The sequence below is a fragment of the Leptodactylus fuscus genome, chromosome 2, assembly GCF_031893055.1.
Source record: "Leptodactylus fuscus isolate aLepFus1 chromosome 2, aLepFus1.hap2, whole genome shotgun sequence".
In the NCBI taxonomy this organism is placed as follows: Eukaryota; Metazoa; Chordata; class Amphibia; order Anura; family Leptodactylidae; genus Leptodactylus; species Leptodactylus fuscus.
This window is the reverse complement of record NC_134266.1, coordinates 258,853,138-258,878,169: the sequence shown is the minus strand read 5'-3', so window position 1 is coordinate 258,878,169 and position 25,032 is coordinate 258,853,138. Positions and strand designations below refer to the sequence as shown.

General features: G+C 43.7%; 1 protein-coding gene across 1 annotated transcript in view; it reads right to left on the bottom strand.

Moving 5' to 3' along the window:
- Positions 1-2,278: 2,278 nt before the first annotated feature.
- ANGPTL5 (angiopoietin like 5) overlaps positions 2,279-25,032 on the bottom strand; it is a 43,141-nt gene continuing 20,387 nt past the window's right edge. Inside the window, exons 5-8 of the mRNA XM_075266141.1 lie at positions 24,036-24,136; positions 22,606-22,726; positions 6,237-6,422; positions 2,279-2,595 (exon numbers count right to left, since the gene is read on the bottom strand). Coding sequence (XP_075122242.1) covers positions 2,279-2,595; positions 6,237-6,422; positions 22,606-22,726; positions 24,036-24,136 — 725 coding nt within the window. The remainder of the gene's footprint in view (positions 2,596-6,236; positions 6,423-22,605; positions 22,727-24,035; positions 24,137-25,032) is intronic.

The following is a 25,032-nucleotide window of genomic DNA, read 5'->3' as shown; positions in this document are numbered from 1 at the left end:
TTTATTATTAATGTCAGAAGGGTAAAACAAAGTGATAAAACATCACAGATTTTTTGGGAAATATATAAAAATACATTAAATTTAATGGTAAAGTTTAAGCTAGACAATATAACATTATTGAAAGTATCACCACCCTAAAACCTCTAAGCACAGGGGTAAAAAAAAAAAAAAATTAATATGTTAATAAATATTGGGAAACATGAAAGACAATAATGGGGGGCCAACATAACAGGATTCCATAGAAAAGTCAAATTAGGCCCCCGATTATGAGAATTTTGCCAGCTAGCACAAAACGATGTGGTGTTTTTCCCATCCATGACCTTTGGGCCAGTTGCACACCTCATGTTTGCTAAAACGTGGTTCACATCCGCGCTTGGATTCCTTTTGGGGATTCCATCAAGCAGGAGTTTTCTCTCTGCATTTTTTGGCGGAACCCGGGCAGATCCCATTATAGTCTATGATATAGTCTGCTATTGGGTTTTCGGCTCCCCAAGTGGACCCAAAGAACGGAAACCCGAATGTTGGTGTAAACCTAGCATAATGATGTAGAGTCATTGTAGGAGGGTGGCCCTGGTCCACTCTTTCCAAGGATCTATAACAATGACTTTGCCTCTATACAATGCAACATGGACATCAAAAATATAAAGTCAAGAAGGGAAAAAAGTTAAAGAAGACAAGAAGGTAGAAGCAAGGAGGCAAATAAAAACCCAGAAGGAAGCCCAGATGGGTTACAGTGATATAACCCACTGAACAGAAGTTTATGACCCTAAACCCTAATGACAAAGTCGTGGGAAGGCGCTCCAGGGCTGCCATGAGAAGTGTTTCTTTCAGAACCATACTTTAACCCTTTTGTTTTGACTAAAAAAAAGCAGGGTCCATTTGAGGAACGTTTTGAAAGTTTTTTTTTACATGGGCATCTATTCTTCTATGAATGTAGTACTTCACTCTGTGGTATCAGTTCATAGGATCTACCCACCCATTTTTAAGCTGTCTTCTTGTTCTTCCTATTCTGATACTGTAAGGGTAAGTTCACGTGGGGTTTTAGTCCGGAACCTGAGGCAGAAGCCGCCTCAGGTTCTGGACCAAAATACAGGTAGCTGCGACTGGATGCTGGTGCACTGCATATCAGTCATTGCACTGCACCGGCATCCAGTTGTGCTCTCCGCTCCGGATTAGGCCCAAATAAATAGGCCTAGTCGGGAGGGAGTGTCTTCAGGTAGATGTCGCAAGCTGAATCCGCCTGAAAGAATGAGCATGAGTTTCTGTTTCTGAGAGTCGGAACTGACCAGCTCCCATTGATTTCAATGGGAACTGAGGTTTTTTTTGTCAGGATTTTGAGGCGGATACGGACTCAAAATCCTGACCAAAAAACCCCGTGTGAACTTACCCTTAGGGGTAAGTATTAGAAAATACAGCCCTATGTGACATGGAGAGGAAGTCACTTGTGCACCAGATAGAACTTCCTGTGACTTCCTTAGTACTTGTAGGTACATGTAGTCAGCAGTGGTCACCAAGACAGGATGTTACCTGAATGCACACATCTGAATAATAACTTTTAAAGGGATAGATCCGACGCCGCAATTGCGTGCATGCGCAGTCGGCTCTACTAGTGTCTCACTGGCAGAGCCAACTGCACAGGCGTCAGAGGTGACGCCGAAGAAAGATGAAGACAGAAGGGGAGGATCCAGCAGAAGATAGAGGTGTCGCTGGAGCCTGTTCTCGAGCAGCAGTGGGGACGCCCCCATCGCATTTTCAGCACTGGGGCCCACCCCCATTGCTGCGAGAGAACTAATTTACATACCGGTAAAAACCAGTATTTCTAAGGAACGGCGTGGCGGAGACCACATCTAAAGGTAAGAGACGAATAGAATTTCTAAAGACTATTCCGACATCTTATCTACAAAAAAAAGGGTTTTAATGGTAGAATCCCTTTAAGGCCATGACTGTGCTGTAAAGCATATCACTAAATGCTGTTAAAAGAAGAGAGGAAAAGTTCAGGCAAGATGGCCCATGATGTACATGTATAGAAAATAGAATACAAAACTGTACACTCTGAAAATAAAAATAGATGAATAAAAAGTGATATTTTTTACTATCTAGTTTTAATAAATAAATCTAAACGTTGCCGATACATTTCCTTTAAGGAGAGCTGTAAGATGTGAAACAAACATAAATGCATCAGAGATATGTAATATTATGCGGACTATGTCTACGCTCTTACAATGGAGGGGCGAGACTTTAAATACACTAAAACTAGTAATGGAGATGGCAGAACCTTTCATTTAAATGGGAGGTGAGTTCTCTTAATCTTCATTGAAGCCGATTTAATCTTAATAGTCGTATTGTTCTCTGTCCATGTGTCCCACTGGATGCCCGATATGTCCACGCCTCTAGTCACTCGGTGGACGCCATTCAGATTGGCTAAACCACATTGGCTGAACCACCAGCCGCTCCTGCTGTTGTGCTGGCTGCAGCTAGTCACTTTGGTGCCATTGAAGGAACAAGAGGGGTAACAGTTATCATTGTCCACATCGTATGTGCTGAAGGGAAGAGCGTTTTGGTTGTCCTCTTTCCGGTTTCCTCGTATTGCATCACCTAAAAATTTAGCAAATTATTAGCAAAATGTTTTTGCAATACATTTTTATTGGATACAGTGTTGTGGAATTTTTTTTTAGGCAGGGTGGAAAAATGCTGTAAAGACAGGTGAGGTTATAGTCTATGGGGTCCGCGGGTTTCTGCAGGTAACCACTTTTTAAAGGGATTCTACCATTAAAAACTTTTTTTCTGTGGATAAGACGTCGGAATAGCCTTTAGAAAGGCAATTCGTCCCTTACCTTTAGATGTGATCTCCGCCTCGCCGTTCCTTAGAAATACTGGTTTTTACTGGTATTATTATTATTATTATTATTATTTATTTATATAGCACCATTAATTCCATGGTGCTTTACATTTGAGAGGTTACATACAATACACAGAATATACAGGTAGATATAATACTAACAATGACTGATTGGCACAGTGGGGTAGAGGGCCCTGCCCGCGAGGGCTTACAATCTATGAGGGAAGGGGGTAGAGACAGAAGGAGAGGGGGAGACTGTACAGATGGCGGTGCGGTGATAGTGTTATTGGGGGTTGTAGGCCTTCCTGAATAGGTGAGTCTTCAGGGCCTTCTTGAATCCTGTGATTGTGGGGGTCAGTCTTACGTGTCGTGGTAAGGAGTTCCAGAGTATGGGGGATGTACGAGAGAAATCTTGGAGACGGTTGTGTGAGGAGCGGATGAGAGCAGAGCGGAGAAGGAGGTCATTGGAGGATCTGCCCTGTGGGCAGGTAGCGGGAGATGAGGTCAGAGATATATGGAGGGGACAGGGAGTGGATGGCTTTGTATGTTAGCGTTAGTAGCTTGAACTCAATTCGCTGGGCTATTGGTAGCCAGTGGAGGGACTGGCAGAGGGGAGCAGCTGATGAAGATCGGGGGGTGAGGTGGATTAAGCGAGCAGCGCAGTTTAAGGTGGACTGGAGGGGGGCGAGGGTGTTAGCTGGGAGTCCATGGAGAAGGGTGTTGCAGTAGTCTAGGCGGGAGATTATGAGGGCCTGGACGAGCATCTTGGTAGTTTCCTGGGTGAGGAAGGGGCTAATTCGGTGGATGTTCTTGAGTTGGAGGCGGCAGGAGGTGTTGAGGGCTTGAATATGTGGCTTGAAGGATAGGTCAGAGTCCAGGGTTACCCCAAGGCATCGGGCCTGTGGGACAGGGGTAATTGTGGTTCCATTAACTTTGATAGATGGGTCAGGTGGTGGGGCCATACAGGATGGGCTGAAGATGATAAACTCTGTTTTCTCCATGTTGAGTTTGAGAAAGCGGGAGGAGAGGAAGGAGGCTACGGACGCTAAACAATCTGGAATTCCGGCCAGCAGGGAGGTAATGTCTGGTCCAGAGATGTAGATTTGGGTGTCGTCGGCATAGCAGTGGTACTGAAAGCCGTGAGATTCTATGAGTTGGCCCAGGCCAAGGGTATAGATGGAGAACAGAAGGGGTCCTAGGACGGAGCCCTGATATGTAAAGCCCTGGTATGTAAATTAGTTCTCTCGCAGCGATGGGGGCGGGCCCCAGCACTGAAAATGCGATGAAGGCGCCCCCACTGCTGCTCGAGAACAGGATCCTGCGACGCCTCTATCTTCTGCTGGATCCTCCCCTTCTGTCCTCGTCTTTCTTCAGCGGCGTCACTTGTCACCTGCCAGTGAGACACTAGTAGAGCTGACTGCGCATGCGCGCAATTGCGGCCTTGGAACTATGGCTGCCGGCCGGCATGCACAGTCGGCTCTACTAGTGTCTCACTGGCAGAGCCAACTGCGCAGGCGTCGGAGGTGACGCCGCTGAAGAAAGACGAGGAAAGAAGGGGAGGATCCAGCAGAAGATAGAGGCGTCGCAGGATCCTGTTCTCGCGCAGCAGTCGGGACGCCCCCATCGCTGCGAGAGAACTAATTTACATACCGGTAAAAAACGGTATTTCTAAGGAACGGCGAGTTCACATCTAAAGGTAAGAGACGAATAGCCTATCTAAAGGCTATTCCGACGTCTTATCCACAGAAAAAAGGTTTTTAATGGTAGAATCCCTTTAAGCAGCAATAGACTGGAGATGACTCACTGAGGCCTATGGGAGAGTTTTCTAGAATCCCTTTAAGTGGAAAGGGTTTCCATCCTTCAAAGAACAGAAGCCCTAACGCAGGTGTGAACCTAGTGTAAGAATGCTTCAAAAAATAGAACGGTTAATTTTTGTTATTTTATTTTTGTCAATTAAAATTAAGTGAATGAAGAAAAGAGAAATGTAAATCCCGTCAATATTTGGTGTGACCTTTGCCCTTTCCCTCCCATCAGTTCTTCAAGACAGTTTTTAGAAGACATTGGCAGGGAGGTTGTTCCCGCCATCTTGGAGAACTAAGCACAGATCTTCTATGGATGTAGGCTTGCTCCAATCCTTCTATCTTTTCAGGTCAACCCAGACAGACTGGATGATGGTGAGAACAGGGCTCTGCGGGGGCCGGATCATCACTTCCAGGACTCCTCCTCCAAAGGCCAAATATGGATGGGATTTACATTTCTCATTTCTTCATTGACTTAATTTGTTAGTTGGCAAAAATAAACTATTAACCCTTTTATTTTCAAAAGCATTTTTACTTTTACATTTTTTTCCACAGCTGCATGAAAATTTTAAACATTCCTGTATATACTTCTGTGAAAAGGAAGTTGTTACGAAAATTATGGAAGGGGGTACCGTAATTATGCAAAATTTTCATTAAAAAAGTTAATTCCTCCATAAGTTCATCAGCGATCAGGAGCCTTAGTAAGGGGGAGACTGGATGGTCACAGAATCCATCCCAAAATCAGCACCAAATAATACCGTGTGAACATAGCCTAAGAACAACTGGGTCAGGGGATAATCATACACATTAGGGAAAGTGTGTGCCTAAATAGGCGTACGGAGAATTACAAGTCATTCCTGCTCCGCTAGGGATTCTGGGTAAAAAATATGCAAATCTATTCTCCAGGATGTAATTAGGAGAACAGCACTCTGTACGCCACCCTATAGAGGGTGGCCTCCTTAACACCATGCATGACTCAGTTAATAAGCCTACTAACATGATGCGGATTTAATTGCCAAATTAGTATTTCTATTCCAAAAGGAACAGATTCCCAGCTATGGACAGCACTATTTCGGTCTTTTGGACCTCCTCAGCGTAGCGCAGGGATACTGATTTGGCAGAGTGAGAGACTCCTAATTACATCCTGGAGAATAGATTTACATATTTTTTACCTAGAATCCCTAGCGGAGCAGGAATGACTTGTAAGTCTCTGTACGCCTATGTAGGCACACACTCTCCCTAATGTGTATGATTATCCCCTGACCCTGGTCTATAGTCTCTCACTCTGACAAATCATTATCCCTGCGCTATGCTGAGGAGGCCCAAAAGACCGAAACAGCGCTGTCCATAGCTGGGAATCTGTTCCTTTTGGAATAGAAATACTAATTTGGCAATTAAATCTGCATCATGATATTAGACTTTTTAACTCAGTCATGCATGATGTTAAGGAGGCCGCCCTCTAGAGGGCGGCACACATAGGCACTGTTCTCCTAATTACATCCTAGAGAATAGATTTGCATATATTTTACTAAGAACAGCTGGAAACTTATAGCCTTTGCAATTGCTGAGTATGAAATATAACCTAATACACACTTTACCTGCAGTTCCAAAGTAGCGTCCGACATGCATTATAAAAGCCGTCTTCTCATCTTCGATCCAAAAGTTATCGTAAGTCGCGTATGCGGATGAGCCATCTTCGGCCTCTAAGGCTATGTTCAGCATGAAGCTGGTGTTCTTCTGATTGAGGATGCAAAAGGTTTTCTTCAAACCCAGCCAGAACTCTCCTGTATATGCCAACACAATGGTAAAAAAAAAATTACATTCATGGTTAAAAAAGAAAAAAAAAAAAAGTTTAAAAAAATTCACCAACTATGAGCAGGGTGTCCTGCAGCTGGAACCCCAACCCCTATGTAACCCTATATTCATGGTCCAAATTCTGGATCATTGCAAGTAGCCAGCAACTGGTGTGTGAGCAATTGTTCCGCCTTGATCTTATTGGCAAGCAACATCATTTGTTTGCCACGGAGCCCTAGTTTTAATGTGGCTCTGTATGTGATTTGTGTATAGTGGATGGAGATAGCGGTTTTATTTATATAGCCCTGTAAATCTAAGCTATTTAATCATTATTATACTTGTAACAACACAAGATGGAGCGTAGGAAATGATGAATGTTCTTTTTATATGATAAACTGAATACTAAAATAAGAGGCTATGGGCTCCCCCTAGTGGTGGCTTCAGGCAGTCAGAAGTTTATCACTTAAAGGGTAATTCCTACTCCACATAATAGCATATCGCTAGGATACTATATGATAATACAACACTTCATAATCCTTATGGGTCTGAACTCTAGGACTCCCACTGATCCTGAAATAAACTGATTTATAGCTGTGTCCCCTTCAAGCCTTCCCCATTGTTCAGGAAACAACTACATAACTATTGAAATGAATTGTGCTGCTTCCATTCCTTGCACAGCTGAGCCCCTAGTCATCATAAAGTAATAACATTTCCTAGATTCATGAGATGAGGAAACCCCTTTTAACTTAAATGAGTCTGTGTTATTTATTAACCTAGTGGCATATGAAGTTATATGCTCCACACTGGAGCACAGGCTTCTTAACTGCTCCTCTGATGTACACAGTGTTTCCTTTGTGGACAGAAGGTCTACATCACAATGCAGGCCTATAGGGGGTCACATTATTGTTCTACAAGACCTACATTTCATCACTGTGTTATACAGGGAACACTAGCCCAGATTTCCTAAGAGTTAGAGAATGCAAACTTAGGTAGCCTGAAAATATGTCAAATATGTCACAATGGCTGATGCTGGATGATAAATCTGGTGTATCTTTAGCTCATGTCATCTATTTTTAAACCACCTTTTAGTTGGCTTACTTTTAGCTAGAATTTTTTTGGCACCATTTTGTTGCACATCATAAAATTGTAAACTTTTTTTCCGAGAATCCACACCCACATGTCTAGCTGGTCAAAAACTTTTAGCCCAAACTAGGTGCGCCATGTTTATGCCAATGTCTAGTTATAACCCAGTGGTTCTTAACCTTGTTTGAGGTACCGAACCCACCAGTTTCATATGCACATTCACCGAACCCTTCTTTAGTGATAAATCAGATATGATTTTTTTCCAAATTCAAGACATAGGTATATGTTTTTTTACTGGTACCTAGGGCCTAGGGTTCGATCAAACCCCAGTTAAGAACCACTGTTCTAACCATAATAGTAAATCTGGGCCATTGTACATATCAGAGTAGCAGAGAAGAGTTCAGCGCTCCAGAGGGGAGCACATAACTTCATAATAAAGCTGTTAGTAGGTAACATTACACTAATCACACTCTCAAATCGGAGGGCCAAAAACATTTTTCACTGAAGTTCTTCTTTGACGTCTATGTAATGGATTTGGGCTGAGAGCTGTAACCCCAATAAAGATATATCAAGAAATTAATCAGCAAAGAATGTTGAGGTTGAAAGGTGGAGATTTAAAGAAACAATAACATACAAAAATTTGATATTTCTGGCAAAACAGGAACATTTCCCAGGAAATTAATCAGAACCCAGGATTGTCCCTAAGAATGATATTGTGAATTGTATCCACCATGTCCAATAAATGAGACACAGCTTGCAGGAAAGCAAACACAAGACTGCCCGTCTATAAAACATGGGGGTGTAAAGTTATTTTATCCTAAACAAAGTTGTGCTTATTTTCCATGTGCTTATTAAACTCCGCTCCATGCGTGTAGACCCGTGAGTCACCGGGCTGAATGACTCAGTGCAAAACAGTCTGGACAGAATTTGGCAACCAAATTTTTAGTGTAAATGGAATTAGGGGATTTCTAGACAAAATCAAGAGAAAGTTGTACAAATTCATCTCCATGTCTTCCACATAACAATAAGGACAATTATTATACTTTAAAAAAAAAGGGATATCTGCCTTTATTGGTCCGCTAGCCAGGACCCATATCTATTAGCCCAAGCAGAGAGCAGCCAGACTAGAGGCAGCACCTATGGAGGAGAGGAGGCTTGGGTTGTTAGCTTTTAGCAAGATGGGCCATCGCTAGAGGAATCTGGAAGAGGCTTTCTCCATTCTCTCCATTCACAAGTGCCGAGCATGCATGTGTATTGGGGTGTTAGGAAAAATGCACGTTACTATATTCAGAGGGGGGTAGGAGGGGGGGATGAGAGTGAATACTAGGTCACAGGCCTCGCAGGGCGCAATAGACATCCCAAAAGGACCAAATGGAGTCAAAGGCATCCAAAGTGTAAATAAGGCTGGCCGTCAAAAATTCAAGGCTTCATACATCCTTGATGCGGGCCAAGAGTTCTGTACCAGTGGGGGGATTAGGGCTCTTCCATTGCTTGGCAATAAGGGTCTTAGCGGCAGTGCAGAGGTAAAGAAACAGTCTGGAGGTCTTACGGCCGAGATGTCTGGGTGGGAGGTTCAAAATATAAGTGAGGGCATCTAAGGGGACTCCTTGTAGGAAAAGGGAGTCCGTCAATGCTCTAACGTCTTGTCAAAAGCCCAGTATAAGGGGGCAGGTCCAAAAAATGTGATACAGGGTACCCACCGTGGTGCTGCAGCACCAGCACCCCATGGGGAGATCAGGGTTCAGCGAATGGAGGAGAGCTGGCGTGTGGTACCAATGCATCAAAAGTTTAAATTGCGTTTCCCTAAAGGTAACGCACTGGGAGGATTTCTGAGCTCTTGACCAAACAATCTGCCACTGTCCCTGAGAAATAGTTACAACCAAAGCTTCCTCCCATTTGGACCTATAACAGTGTCGGATGGGGGGGCCGAGCGCCTTACAAGAGAGGAGCCCTGTAAACAGAGGAGATAAAGCCCTTAGTAGAGGTACCTGTACGGCAAATCCTCTCGAAGGCCGCATTTCTATGATATTAATGGAGCACTGTACTCTGCTTTCTCCATCAATCCCACAGTAGCGGATAGAGCATGTTGGCCTATATGTGAGATATATACAGAAAGATCCACCACACAAAAATTTGGATATTACCTAGTGTCAGACTAGCAGTTTACAGGTCCTGTAATCTGACACTAGAGTGGGACCATGTATCTCAGAGGTGTGTTTCTGGTGGGACACTTATTGTAGTGCACCTCAGATAGCAAGAAGAAGGGAGGTCCTACTCTCCATATTGATGCATGTCCCTTATGATTACAGGTACAGTGATTAATTGCTGCAGCCATGTTGTTGTTATATTCTCATATTGTATTGTTCAGTATATGTTGATACAGTCACTGATGTTAGGAATGACTGAGAACTTGATGCTAATGTATAACTACTAGATAGTATGTAAGGACACTTATTGTAGTGCACCTCAGATAGCAAGAAGAAGGGAGGTCCTACTCTCCATGTTGATGCATGTCCCTTATGATTACAGATAAAGTGAATAAAGAATATAAACCCCCCCAACCACACCAGTGTTAGTTCATTAGGTGTGCAACAAAAATGGCGACGAGGATGGGATTGAGTGACAATTCATAGAAGATACAGAGCAGAATTCACTCAATAAGAGATAGAAAAGAACCAATTGTAAAGTGCAGCCATCTCAGTGATATCCTGTGAGTGTCCCCTCAGTGAGATCCTGCCCAGCAGACTGACAATGGATGTGGAGAGCTGTATTAATGACATTAGTGAGTCCTTGCTGCATCTAACATTTGATGAACTGGGTGCTGTTAGCAAATATCTTAAAGTGCCATGGGAGCAAATCTCCAAAGCCAGAACCCGCAGGCACCTGCTGAATGCTATCAATAAACTGCTTGATGTAGTGGGAGAAACAGAGGATGAAGATGTTACCTGTCTGTTCCTCCAAAAGTGCAAACAGTTCATTACAGATCTGTATTCAGAGGCAAAGGTCGGGGCACAGGCAAAAGAGACTAAGACCCAGACTCAATTGGAAGATTTAAAGGCACAGTACCTTGCTTTGCAGAAAGCATTCCAGGAATCTAGCAAACTGTTAGAAAAAGCCCTTGTTTCTGAGACATCAAGTCAAGCAAAGCAAGAGGTGTCAGAGAGAGAGACTTACTGCAGGACTTCTCCACAGAACATGTGGCCAGAAATGACAATACGGAAAGACTTTAAAATTAGTGGTCAAATTGGTGAAAGAGGTCAAAAAGACAAACTGTCTTACACAAATCTCATGCACCAGATAGACATGGGACTGCAAAAGGGCTACAGTGAATTAGAAGTGATTGAGGCAGTAGTTAAAGCAATAAGCCCCGGCCTGAGTATAAGAAATATGTTAGAGATGAAAAGTGATCTAACACTGCCACAGCTGAAGACTATCCTAAAAGGACACTACAAGGAGGAGAGCAACTCGGACTTATACCACCAGCTGGTAAATATCTCGCAAGACAGCAAAGAATCTCCTCAAAATTTCCTCTTCAGGGCTATAGAACTAAAGGACAGACTTCTCTTTGCCTCTAGAGAAGTGGGAGCAGAGGAAAAATTTGAAACGGATTTGATTCAAAGGAAATTCCTGAGATCAGTAGGAACAGGACTGCTCAGTGAACACATTAAATTCCAATTGAAACCTTATTTGGATGATCCCACTGTCACTGATGACGTATTAATAAAGAAAATGAATGAAGCTGCCAGTTGGGAACAAGAGAGGGAACAGAAATTAAAGAAGTACTCTTCCAGCAAAATCAGCAAACTTGGCGAAATGCAGGCTGGTACCACACAACAAGGATTACTTACAAAAGTAGAGTCATCTACAACTCAAACCGCCCCACCTACGCTAAAATCAAAGAAAGTTCCACTTTCAGGAGATACAGAAGTGACAAACTGGGAGGAGGCTGTGAAAGAACTGAGGAATGAGATGTCAGAATTGAAAAAGTTACTTAAGACTTCTCAAGAACCAAGATTGGTTTCATCCCAAGTAACTTCCAGAAATAAGCAGAATCCAATTTGTGAGGCCTGCAAGACATCAAATCAAGGTCATACATGTCGCCACTGCTACAAATGTGGCAAAGAAGGACATTATGCTAGGGGATGTTGTGCACCCAGATCTGCACAGTTAAAAGACAGGAGGTTGCTGATGAGGGACAATCAGTAACCTGTGCCAAGCCCCAGTCCCAACCAAAGAAAGTACCATCTTCAGGTATGGAAGCCAAAGAAAATCTGCTACATACTTATTTCCAAAATGTATGTGATCGTATCCAACAACTGGAGCTTCAACAGAACAGTATACAGCAAGTCACCTCTAGGAAGTGCACGACAACTAACTTACAGATGAGTGAAAGTGTGTCGAGAGGCCAAAGAAAACTCATCAATTTAATAGGAAAAAGGTGTATGGTCCTATGTAAACTAAATGGGGTTCCTCTTCAGGCATTATGGGACACTGGAGCTCAAGCAAGTATCATCAATGACAGTTGGCGGCAGCAGTACCTTCCTCAAACAGAAGTAAGGGCAGTGGAAGAATTACTAGGCTCTGAACCATTATGCGGGAGAGCGGTAAACAAGACCGAAATTCCTTTCATTGGTTGGATAGAAGTAACCTTCCAGCTGTCCCCTGGTAATGACAACATAGAACTTCTGGTGCCTTTTCTAGTATCCAGTGACAATAATGTAGCTGAAGAGCCAATCATTGGATATAATGTGATTGAGGAAGTCATCCTGAGAAAAATCCCTTCATCATCTTTGGTGAGTACACTGGCTGCATCATTTTCACTGCCGACAAGAAGAGCAGAGATGGTGGTAAAAGCCGTCCAAGTGAGCCAAGCAGAAACATTTGTGAAGGAGGTAAGAACTGGAGTACGTCGTACCATTATTCCTGCAGGTACTATAATGGGTGTCAAGTGTGGTGTCCATGTGGGACCTCATAAGAAGAACCAGGAAAAGCTCTTTGTGCCAAGTAACACTGCACAGTTACCAGAGGGAATATATACAGGTGAGACAGTTGTGATTGTACCTTATGACAACTATGCTCGGGTAACCATTCCAGTAATGAACCCCACGAAACATGATATTGTACTGGATCCAAAAACCGTGTTGGGTCACTTGGAAACAGTCAAAGCGGTATACCCAGCTTGCATAAAACCTGTTCAAGTTTCTTCTTTGACTGCAAACATACAAACAGTGGAAAATGTTGACAAAGCAGAGGGTGAAGTGTCTTCAGTTAAAGAGGAATGGGATCCTCCGGTTCCTATGGATCATCTTGATGCAGACGAACAGTGCATAGTAAGGCAGATGTTAAGAGAAGAATGTCATGCCTTCTCCAGAGATGAGTCTGATGTTGGATGTATTCCATCACTCCAATTAAAGATTAATCTAAAAGACACCACCCCCGTTAAAAAGACATATACTTCGGTGCCAAAACCGCTTCATAACGAAGTGAAGGAGTACCTACAAGACCTGATAAATAGAGGATGGATTAGAAAGTCAAAATCATCCTACTCTTCTCCTATAGTATGTGTAAGAAAACGAGATGGTAGCCTGAGACTCTGCTGTGATTATAGAGAACTAAACCAGAAGTCAGTTCCTGACCGTCATCCTATACCGAGAATCCAAGATATGCTGAATAGTTTGTCAGGAAGTTCATGGTTTTCTGTGCTTGATCAAGGGAAAGCCTATCACCAAGGATTTATGGAAGAATCCAGTAGGCCTTTGACAGCCTTTATAACACCTTGGGGATTATATGAATGGATCCGTATTCCTTTTGGGCTCAGCTCAGCTCCAGCGGAATTTCAGAGAAGCATGGAAGAATGCTTGGAAGGACTGAGAGACAGTATCTGTCAACCATATCTTGATGACAACCTGGTTCACAGTAAGTCTTTCACTGAACATGTGGAACATGTACGGACTGTACTTCAGCGCTACCAACAGCATGGAATCAAGCTAACACCGAAGAAATGTGAGCTGTTCAAAAGACAAGTCCGGTTCCTAGGTAAGAGTGTCTCTGCTGATGGCTATACTATGGATCCAGCAGAAATTGCTCCAGTAATGGCTTTGAAAAACAAACCTCCATCTACAGTGGGAGAGCTTAGAAAAATACTAGGTTTTCTGTCTTACTACCGGACATATATTCAAAATTTCTCCCGGATTGCCGCTCCACTGTATGATCTACTGTCGGTAGGGCCTTGTTCACCATCACCCACACAAAAGAAAGCAAAGAGAGATAGATCCAAACAGAAGGGAAAAAGTCAACTTCCTGCACATCAGCCCATCAATTGGACTGCCCATCATCAAGAAATCCTGGAGAGACTGATTGATTTGTTAGTTAAGCCACCAGTGATGGGATATCCAGACTTCAACATCCCATTCATACTGCACTGTGATGCGTCTCAGGAAGGACTTGGTGCTGTCCTATATCAAAGGCAAAATGGCAAGTTGAGAGTTATTGGTTATGGCTCAAGAACTCTTACTGCAGCAGAGAAAAACTACCATTTGCACTCGGGGAAACTTGAGTTTTTGGCAATGAAATGGGCAATATGTGACCGTTTTAGAGACTACTTGTACTATAGTCCATCATTTGTTGTATATACAGACAACAATCCACTTACCTATGTTCTCACTACAGCGAAATTAAATGCAACTGGCCATAGATGGGTGTCAGAACTTGCAGTCTTCAATTTTAGCATTAAATACCGCCCAGGGAAAGCAAATGCAGACGCTGATGGATTGTCAAGAATGCCACTAGATCCTGACCAGTATATGAAGGAATGTTCCCAAGAAATCAGCATGGAAGCTATTGGTAGCACTGTCCAAACAGTTCAGATACAAGAGGAGGAACATATGCCATGGTGGTGCCCTGTAACTGTAGAAAGTGCGGCTGGAGAAGCTGAACGAAGCCTCAGAGCAAGCATTAACCAGCTCCCAAAAGAAACTATCAGAAAAGCACAAGAAGAAGACAAGATCATTGGGAGACTGCTACACTACAAACATCAAAACAGATTTCCGGCTAAGAAGGAGAGACAAACAGAACCACCAGCTGTAACTGCCTTATTCAGAGAATGGTCTAAGTTATACCTCAATTCAGATGGTATTCTTTATAGGAAGACTAGCCATAACTTACAATTAGTCCTGCCAAAAGTCTACCATAGGACAGTATTCAAAGAACTCCATGAGCAAATGGGACACTTAGGAGTAGAAAGAACTGTCAATCTTGTTAGAGAACGCTTTTTCTGGCCATACATGCAGAAGGATATTGAGCATTATGTCACCAGAGAATGCAAGTGTCTAAAAGACAAACGTCCCAATAAACCAACCAGAGCACCATTGAACAACATTGTCTCCACCTATCCTTTTGAAATGGTATCGATTGATTTTTTGCATCTGGAAAAATGCAAAGGAGGATATGAGTACATCCTTGTTGTAATGGATCACTTTACAAGGTTTGCACAGGCATATGCTACCACAAACAAGTCTGGTAAGACTGCAGCAGACAAGATATTTAATGATTTTGCTCTAAAGTTTGGCTTTCCAACAAAATTACACCATGATCTGGGAAGAGAATTTGAAAATCAGTTATTTGCAAGACTTGGGAAATACTGCAGAATTCAGAATTCTCATACAACTCCATATCACCCAGAGGGTAATGGACAGGTTGAACGTTTTAATCGTACGTTGTTGTCAATGTTGAGAACTCTTACAGAGGAAGAAAAGCAAGACTGGAAAAACTCTTTGTCAAAAGTTGTCCACGCTTACAATTGTACAAAAAGTGAAGCAACAGGGTATTCACCTTTCTACCTATTGTATGGTCGATCACCAAGACTTCCAATTGACATAATGTTTGACACTCCAGTATCAGAGAAATACAAAACTTACGCGGATTATGTTACAGTCTGGAAAAAGAGAATGGCAGAAGCTTATAAAATAGCTTCAGAAACAGCAAAGAAGTCAGCATGTAAAAGCAAGGAATACTATGATCAAAAAAGTCATGGTGCTGAACTTACTCCAGGAAGTCGAGTTCTAGTGAAGAACTTACATGAGAAAGGAGGACCAGGAAAACTTCGCTCTTATTGGGAAGATAAGATTTATGTTGTCGTGAGAAGAAAACACGAAAACAGTCCAGTGTATGAGGTAAAACCAGAGTCAGGTGGCAACAGATCAAGGATTTTGCACCGTAATCTGTTATTATCTTGTGACTATCTTCCAGATGTACAGCAGACTGCTGAATTGTTAGGCCAAGAGAGATCCTCCAAAGCAAAGCGACCAAAACCAACATCACATGTAGGATATGAAACTGATAGTGTTGATGAAGAAGATGAAATGTGTTCATTAAGTTCACCTACAACAGATAACTATACAGCACAAGGCAGTAAACTTAATCCTGACGCAGCAGAATTTGAACCACAAAATTCATCAGAGATCTTGGCATCACCTGAAGGTCTACTGTCAGAGTCAGAAAAGTCATCAGAGGAATCTGCAACAACTCCAGAGGAAGAAGTATGGATGGAGAAATCTGAATCAACAGACCCAGAAACAGATGAAGAAACAGAAACTTCAGGACAACAGACTTTGAAAAGATCTTCTGTTGCGAGAGAAAGGCGAAGGCCGGTTACACTTACTTATGATACCATGGGAGAACCAAGTAGGGTACCAAGAAGTTTTCATGCTAAACAGGTAGTGAAAACCATTGGCCAAGAGAAACAACCTGAATGGTACCTACCACCAGCATATTTTCTGGAGAACTGTGAGCAGATATAAAGACTATTTACCTTCAAAGCAATTGCACTGTTACGTTTACAATTAGTTTGTTTATTTGGAAATGTTTCTAGTTGTTTAGCGATAGAAACTGTGAGGTTACATGGTCATGTGGTCGTATTTAATGCAAAAATTAGACCTGACCAATCTCCACCTCATAAAATGAGGTTCAGATATTGTAGTAGCATTGTTATGCATGGTGGTCCAATACTACTTAGAACCAGTGCTAACATTGGCTCTTCTAGGTCTCTTAGCTAGCAACGGACCTAGAAGTAACTTGTGACATTTTATAGGAACATATGTCACAATGAGGCATTGACCTCTATTGGAGATATCACCACCAATTGATTGTTCTCAATTACTAAAGTACCTTAAGACAATCCACATAATTGCGGAAATGCGGAATGTCGAGGACGACATTAATTTAGTAGGGAAGAATGTGAGATATATACAGAAAGATCCACCACACAAAAATTTGGATATTACCTAGTGTCAGACTAGCAGTTTACAGGTCCTGTAATCTGACACTAGAGTGGGACCATGTATCTCAGAGGTGTGTTTCTGGTGGGACACTTATTGTAGTGCACCTCAGATAGCAAGAAGAAGGGAGGTCCTGCTCTCCATATTGATGCATGTCCCTTATGATTACAGGTACAGTGATTAATTGCTGCAGCCATGTTGTTGTTATATTCTCATATTGTATTGTTCAGTATATGTTGATACAGTCACTGATGTTAGGAATGACTGAGAACTTGATGCTAATGTATAACTACTAGATAGTATGTAAGGACACTTATTGTAGTGCACCTCAGATAGCAAGAAGAAGGGAGGTCCTACTCTCCATGTTGATGCATGTCCCTTATGATTACAGATAAAGTGAATAAAGAATATAAACCCCCCCAACCACACCAGTGTTAGTTCATTAGGTGTGCAACATATACCTACTACTACTCCATCTCTCATGATTAGAGATGAGCGAACACTAAAATGTTCGAGGTTCGAAATTCGATTCGAACAGCCGCTCATTGTTCGAGTGTTCGAATGGGTTTCGAACCCCATTATAGTCTATGGGGAACATAAACTCGTTAAGGGGGAAACCCAAATTCGTGTCTGGAGGGTCACCAAGTCCACTATGACACCCCAGGAAATGATACCAACACCCTGGAATGACACTGGGACAGCAGGGGAAGCATGTCTGGGGGCATAAAAGTCACTTTATTTCATGGAAATCCCTGTCAGTTTGCGATTTTCGCAAGCTAACTTTTCCCCATAGAAATGCATTGGCCAGTGCTGATTGGCCAGAGTACGGAACTCGACCAATCAGCGCTGGCTCTGCTGGAGGAGGCGGAGTCTAAGATCGCTCCACACCAGTCTCCATTCAGGTCCGACCTTAGACTCCGCCTCCTCCGGCAGAGCCAGCGCTGATTGGCCGAAGGCTGGCCAATGCATTCCTATGCGAATGCAGACTTAGCAGTGCTGAGTCAGTTTTGCTCAACTACACATCTGATGCACACTCGGCACTGCTACATCAGATGTAGCAATCTGATGTAGCAGAGCCGAGGGTGCACTAGAACCCCTGTGCAAACTCAGTTCACGCTAATAGAATGCATTGGCCAGCGCTGATTGGCCAATGCATTCTATTAGCCCGATGAAGTAGAGCTGAATGTGTGTGCTAAGCACACACATTCAGCACTGCTTCATCACGCCAATACAATGCATTAGCCAGTGCTGATTGGCCAGAGTACGGAATTCGGCCAATCAGCGCTGGCTCTGCTGATGAAGCACACACATTCAGCTCTACTTCATCGGGCTAATAGAATGCATTGGCCAGCGCTGATTGGCCGAATTCCGTACTCTGGCCAATCAGTGCTGGCCAATGCATTCTATTAGCTTGATGAAGCAGAGTGTGCACAAGGGTTCAAGCGCACCCTCGGCTCTGATGTAGCAGAGCCGAGGCTGCACAAGGGTTCAAGCGCACCCTCGGCTCTGATGTAGGAGAGCCGAGGGTGCACTTGAACCCTTGTGCACCCTCAGCTCTGCTACATCAGAGCCGAGGGTGCGCTTGAACCCTTGTGCACACTCTGCTTCATCAAGCTAATAGAATGCATTGGCCAGCGCTGATTGGCCAATGTATTCTATTAGCCTGATGAAGTAGAGCTGAATGTGTGTGCTAAGCACACACATTCAGCTCTACTTCATCGGGCTAATAGAATGCATTGGCCAGCGCTGATTGGCCAGAGTACGGAACTCGACCAATCAGCGCTGGCTCTGCTGGAGGAGGCGGAGTCTAAGATCGCTCCACACCAGTCTCCATTCAGGTCCGACCTTAGACTCCGCCTCCTCCAGCAGAGCCAGCGCTGATTGGCCGAATTCCGTACTCTGGCCAATCAGCACTGGCTAATGCATTGTATTGGCGTGATGAAGCAGTGCTGAATGTGTGTGCTTAGCACACACATTCAGCTCTACTTCATCGGGCTAATAGAATGCATTGGCCAGCGCTGATTGGCCGAATTCCGTACTCTGGCCAATCAGCACTGGCTAATGCATTGTATTGGCGTGATGAAGCAGTGCTGAATGTGTGTGCTTAGCACACACATTCAGCTCTACTTCATCGGGCTAATAGAATGCATTGGCCAATCAGCGCTGGCCAATGCATTCTATTAGCGTGAACTGAGTTTGCACAGGGGTTCTAGTGCACCCTCGGCTCTGCTACATCAGATTGCTACATCTGATGTAGCAGTGCCGAGTGTGCATCAGATGTGTAGTTGAGCAAAACTGACTCAGCACTGCTAAGTCTCTGCATTCGCATAGGAATGCATTGGCCAGCCTTCGGCCAATCAGCGCTGGCTCTGCCGGAGGAGGCGGAGTCTAAGGTCGGACCTGAATGGAGACTGGTGTGGAGCGATCTTAGACTCCGCCTCCTCCAGCAGAGCCAGCGCTGATTGGTCGAGTTCCGTACTCTGGCCAATCAGCGCTGGCCAATGCATTCTATTAGCCCGATGAAGTAGAGCTGAATGTGTGTGCTTAGCACACACATTCAGCTCTACTTCATCAGGCTAATAGAATACATTGGCCAATCAGCGCTGGCCAATGCATTCTATTAGCTTGATGAAGCAGAGTGTGCACAAGGGTTCAAGCGCACCCTCGGCTCTGATGTAGCAGAGCTGAGGGTGCACAAGGGTTCAAGTGCACCCTCGGCTCTCCTACATCAGAGCCGAGGGTGCGCTTGAACCCTTGTGCAGCCTCGGCTCTGCTACATCAGAGCCGAGGGTGCGCTTGAACCCTTGTGCACACTCTGCTTCATCAAGCTAATAGAATGCATTGGCCAGCACTGATTGGCCAGAGTATGGAATTCGGCCAATCAGCGCTGGCCAATGCATCCCTATGGGAAAAAGTTTATCTCACAAAAATCACAATTACACACCCGATAGAGCCCCAAAAAGTTATTTTTAATAACATTCCCCCCTAAATAAAGGTTATCCCTAGCTATCCCTGCCTGTACAGCTATCCCTGTCTCATAGTCACAAAGTTCACATTCTCATATGACCCGGATTTGAAATCCACTATTCGTCTAAAATGGAGGTCACCTGATTTCGGCAGCCAATGACTTTTTCCAATTTTTTTCAATGCCCCCGGTGTCGTAGTTCCTGTCCCACCTCCCCTGCGCTGTTATTGGTGCAAAAAAGGCGCCAGGGAAGGTGGGAGGGGAATCGAATTTTGGCGCACTTTACCACGTGGTGTTCGATTCGATTCGAACATGGCGAACACCCTGATATCCGATCGAACATGTGTTCGATAGAACACTGTTCGCTCATCTCTACTCATGATCACTTTGGGTAGAGCATAAATTTACCAGGACAGTCCTGAATTTTTGGAAACAATCCTAGTCACTATGCAGGGAGAAGGAGGAGATAAGCTGTGACCATCCCCTAATGTAAATGGTGGATCATGTGTTATCCATATATAGGTGTCATCTTTCAATGAAATGGTCACCATCTTTTCAGACAACCTAGTCCCCACGTGGCATAAACCACAAAAACGCCGCGTTTTACAGTCACTGCAAAGTGGAGAAGATTGTAGTGAATCCCATCCACACATTGCACATCCACACTAAATACATGGAGCGGAAACGCTGTGATTTCTAGAACCATCCCGATTTTGGAAATTGCAGCATGTGCATTATACCTATGGAAACGCTGGCAGGTTCCCTATATCTGTAATGAAAGCAGAACCTACGCAGAGGAAACCTCTGTGGGCTTTCTATGAAAAGAACTCTGGAAAAAAATGTGATGCATTTCCGCCATGGTTTTTCCCGCTTCCCTTTTTTTTGCTACAGCCAGCTAAGTGAGGCCTTAGGCTGAGTTCACACAGTTTTTTGGTCAGGATGTTGAGGCCAAATTCGCCTCAAAATCCTGACCTAAAAGACAACTCCCATTGAAATCCATGGGAGCCGGCCAGGTCTTTTTTCCGGGAGCAGTTTTTGTCGGCTCCTGGAAAAAAGGACGGACATGCTCATTCTTCAGGCGGATTCGCCACATGATTCGGCCTGAAGACACTCCCTCCTCCCGACTAGGCCCATTCATTGGGCCTAATCCGGAGTGGAGTGCACGACTGGATGCTAATGCACTGCAGCAGCATCCAGTCGCGGCTACCCGTTTTTTGGTCCAGAAACTGAGGCAGCCAATAAACACTGAGTGCACTCAGCCTTAACCTTAAGTTGGTATTGCTGTAATTATACTGACTCTTAGAATAAAGGTAACAGGTCATGTTTAGTGCACATTGAACCCCTAATAAGACACCTAAAAAATGGTGTCAGAATTGCAATGTTTTAATATTCCGAACAGCATGCTCACAGCACGCTCCCATAGAAATGAATGGAAGCGGCCGACACGCGGGGGGTTAAGAGGCCGGCCGCCGGCAAAATCTGCGTGCCAGGTGCTTCCATTCATTTCTATGGGAGCGTGCTGTTCGGATCAGCTGATCCGAACAGTGTTCGCTCATCTCTAGTAGGGAGGAAGTTACACAGCTGGAAGCTGAACCCTGTAAACAAATGCAGGAGATGCCAGTAGCTCCCAGAGATACTCAGAAATCAATGAAAAAATACTAAAGGTATATGGGTGCATTTATTAACCCATTATTAGCACTAACAGACATTTAAAAAAAAAATTTGCCCGGGAAACGCCTTTAACAAAAAAAATAAATAAATTTTATAGCTTTTGGACTGAAGGGAGGAGAAAACTAAAAAGCGAAATAAAATAAATTTTGCGATGGAGAAAGGGTTACAAATATTTTGAATATAAATACCATTTAATCAATGAGTCATTTTGTAACTTTACATTCCCTTTAAGTTATTCTTGTGTGTTCGTATGGTTGGTGTGTTAGCAGTGGTTCTCATGAGAGCCTGGACATAATGTGAAACAGCTGCCCAGGTAACACAAGGATAATCCAACATAACAATAGGGAGATTATGTATAATAGCTGGAATTTCCTTTTCGTCCTCCTCCTCATGGTGCACTGTGATCCTTACCATGAACTCCACACATCTTCTCACACATACACTCATAAATGGATTTAAAGGGGATGCAGTGAGGTATATAGAACAGATGTAATAAACATATATAGATGGAGCAGAACAAAATTAGTCCTTTAAAGTTGACAACCACCATTTTAACTGCAGCAACCTGTATTATGCAGAAGATTCAGTCTATTGAATGGGTACCAATGTTATACTCAGGATCCCTATTTCTACTACAGTAAAGTTGGCCAACTTATCAGAATTTCGACAAGACTGACCAAACATCTAATGCTTATGATGGCCTCCTGATTTTGAACCTGGAGGAAGAAGAATCAGGCATGTTGGATTTCAACATGCCCAATCGTTTGTTCTCAATGAAGATAAGCCGCCTGCAAAGAGCCTAACAGGGGCTTACTCTACGCTCCCTATTAAAAAACACATGGATATTTAGCTGAACCAAACATGTATGTATATAGGGGATGGAGCAGGAAGCAGACAGCTCTGTTCTCTGTGTAATGGATGGACCAGATACTGCAGATCAGTTCCTGCCCACTTTAATGGTACCTAACCTGCAGTGACTCAGTTCAGCCACTATACAGAGCGTGGTGCTATCTGTTTCTTGGAGCTAAACTATTACAATGCCCACTAAAAACCAGTTAGCACCCCTTGATTCTTCCTGGGCATTTGCCAAAGCTCTTTGCTCAGGTCTACAGTGGACCCAACTGGAGACCTTCATCCTCTATTACCTTAATCCTCTAGATTATTTCTAGATTTACTCACCTGAAAGTTCTCCAAATCCATCCGTATAGTCCGGCCAAGTTCTCTGGAAATCAATGGTTCCATCAATTCTCTTCTGAAGAACAGTCCAACCTCCTCCTCTATAATCCATGTCACAGAAAGCCTACGGAGACATTCCAGTAGAGTAGACAGCATCATGGTGAATGGCATGTATCATCTATATTCTCCTTGATACCAATGGGTTCTACATTTGAGCCTCCCTTACATACTTTCTGCTCCTTGCCCAAAAAAAGGGGTGACCTCCCGAACTCGTGGAAGACTAGGCAAGCACATAAAGTGGCCACAACCTAAAAAAGGGGGTTTTGGTGAAGCCAAAAAGGAGGGTGTGACCTGCCCATGGGGGTGGGACCTCCTGTGAAAATTTTCATTGTGGGCGGGCCACGCCAGAGCTTGATCCCCAAATGTTGGCAAGTATGCTGCTCAATGGGGGCCCCATCAATGGGACTCAACTGAGCGCTATAGCTTGTGTTTTCTCTGCACGCTTCTGTATGACACATGTGGATGTTTCCTCCTATACCGGATTGTCTAGGACTGTGATATTGAACTCAGGGCAGTGACGAAACATCTGCAGGGCATGACCATACTGCAGCTCAGTCCTTTTCAAATGAATGAGGCCGAGCTGCAATACCAAATGCAGCCACTATACAACGTATGGCGCTATGCTTGGTAAATAGTGAAAATGCTTCAGCAATCAATATCATAGTCCTGGATAAAGGTGGAAATTTACATTAAATGTGAGATTTGGTAGTCGATGTTCCTTTATTCACTTGGAAATGCATCCACCTATGTATATCCAGATTAGAAGATATCCAGTAACACCAGGAGCGCTGCTCTGGAGGACACCTGACAATGTTCCCAGACATAAAACACTGATGTAATGTGCTGGCAATACTGACGGAATTCACAGCGAGAAAACTCAGACAAGTTTACGAGACTGAGAATAGAATGTAAGATATACTCTTCCAGTATATAACTAATGACTAGTTGTATACAGGGCTCTCCTATGGTACAATATTTTCAGTTTACAATGGCTGTTCTAGGGACATCACTAATCCGAGCGACAGTGACCGCTGGGACCCCCACAGGTCATGGCTAAGGGATCCAATGTACCCCATAATAGTGAGAGTACTCCATGAATACAGTTACAGCACACACATGCAATCTGCCACTCTATTCCTATGGGCCACACAGACCCCCATTCTTGTGAACAAGGGGGTGCCGGGGCAAGCCCCCACTAGAAAGTTGTCCCCAATCAATAGGATAAGTCATCAGTATGAAAAGTCGCAATGTGACTCCAACCACTCGCATTAGTGAAGAAGTCACAGAGAGAACTGGCGATCTTTGGTTGTGGCCGTAGCCTTATTCACATCACAGTAAGCAGAACGCAGGGGTCTCTGCTCTCAGGTAGTTACCTCAAACGGGAAGTGCGTTCCTTCGGGCTGGATGATGTAGATTCCACTCGGAGCTTTTGCATTTGTTCCAAAATTGTCCTTAATATCAGTGCAATCAAATCCTGCAGAAATAGAAGGGAGAGGTCTCCGCTCTACGAGTACAAGTAGTAACCGTGTGGTCCAGCAATGTCATGTCACCGTGCACCCTGGACATATAGTAGAATTTCTTTAATATTGCATTACCAGGAACTGAGAGGTATCAGATTGCCATATACTCACCTCTCCCCGCAGTCCTCTGCACTTTCGGGCACCTGTGTGGGTGTCGGGATGTTGTTTATGGGGCACTAAGGATTAGGAGGACTGAAGGAACAAGGAGAGGTGATTTTCTGTCCCTCTTGTTCTCGGTCTTAAATATGCCAGTCATAGGGGCCACACGGTGGCTCAGTGGTTAGCACTGCAGCCTTGCAGCGCTGGGTCCTGGTGTTCAAATCCCGCCAAGGGCAAAAAAACATCTGCAAGGAGTTTGTATGTTCTCCCCATGTTTGCATGGATTTCCATCCCATATTCCAAAGACATACTGATAGGGAAAAATGTACATTGTGAGCTCTATGTGGGGCTCACAATCTACATTTAAAAAAATAAATAAATAAAATATGCAAGTCATACACATTAGATTTCGGATGGCTTTCACGTGGCCGTTCGGTCAATGATGGATTTGTTTGTATGAATGATCCCACTATCAATATTGGGGGCAGTCTGCACAAGTTGGCCAATGATCGTCCCAAAGACAACCAGTCGAAGTTATTCAGCATGACCAATCTGCTTTTGTCAGACATTCGTGGCATTAACTTACCCAATCACCTAAATTGGCCATTTTGGCTGAAAAATCTAATGTGTATGGCTAGCTTAAAGGAATTATACCACTAAACGAACATTTTTTCTAATTACCACGTCGGAATAGCCTTAAGAAAGGCTATTCGTCTCTTACCTTTAGACGTGGTCTCCGCGTCGCCGTTCC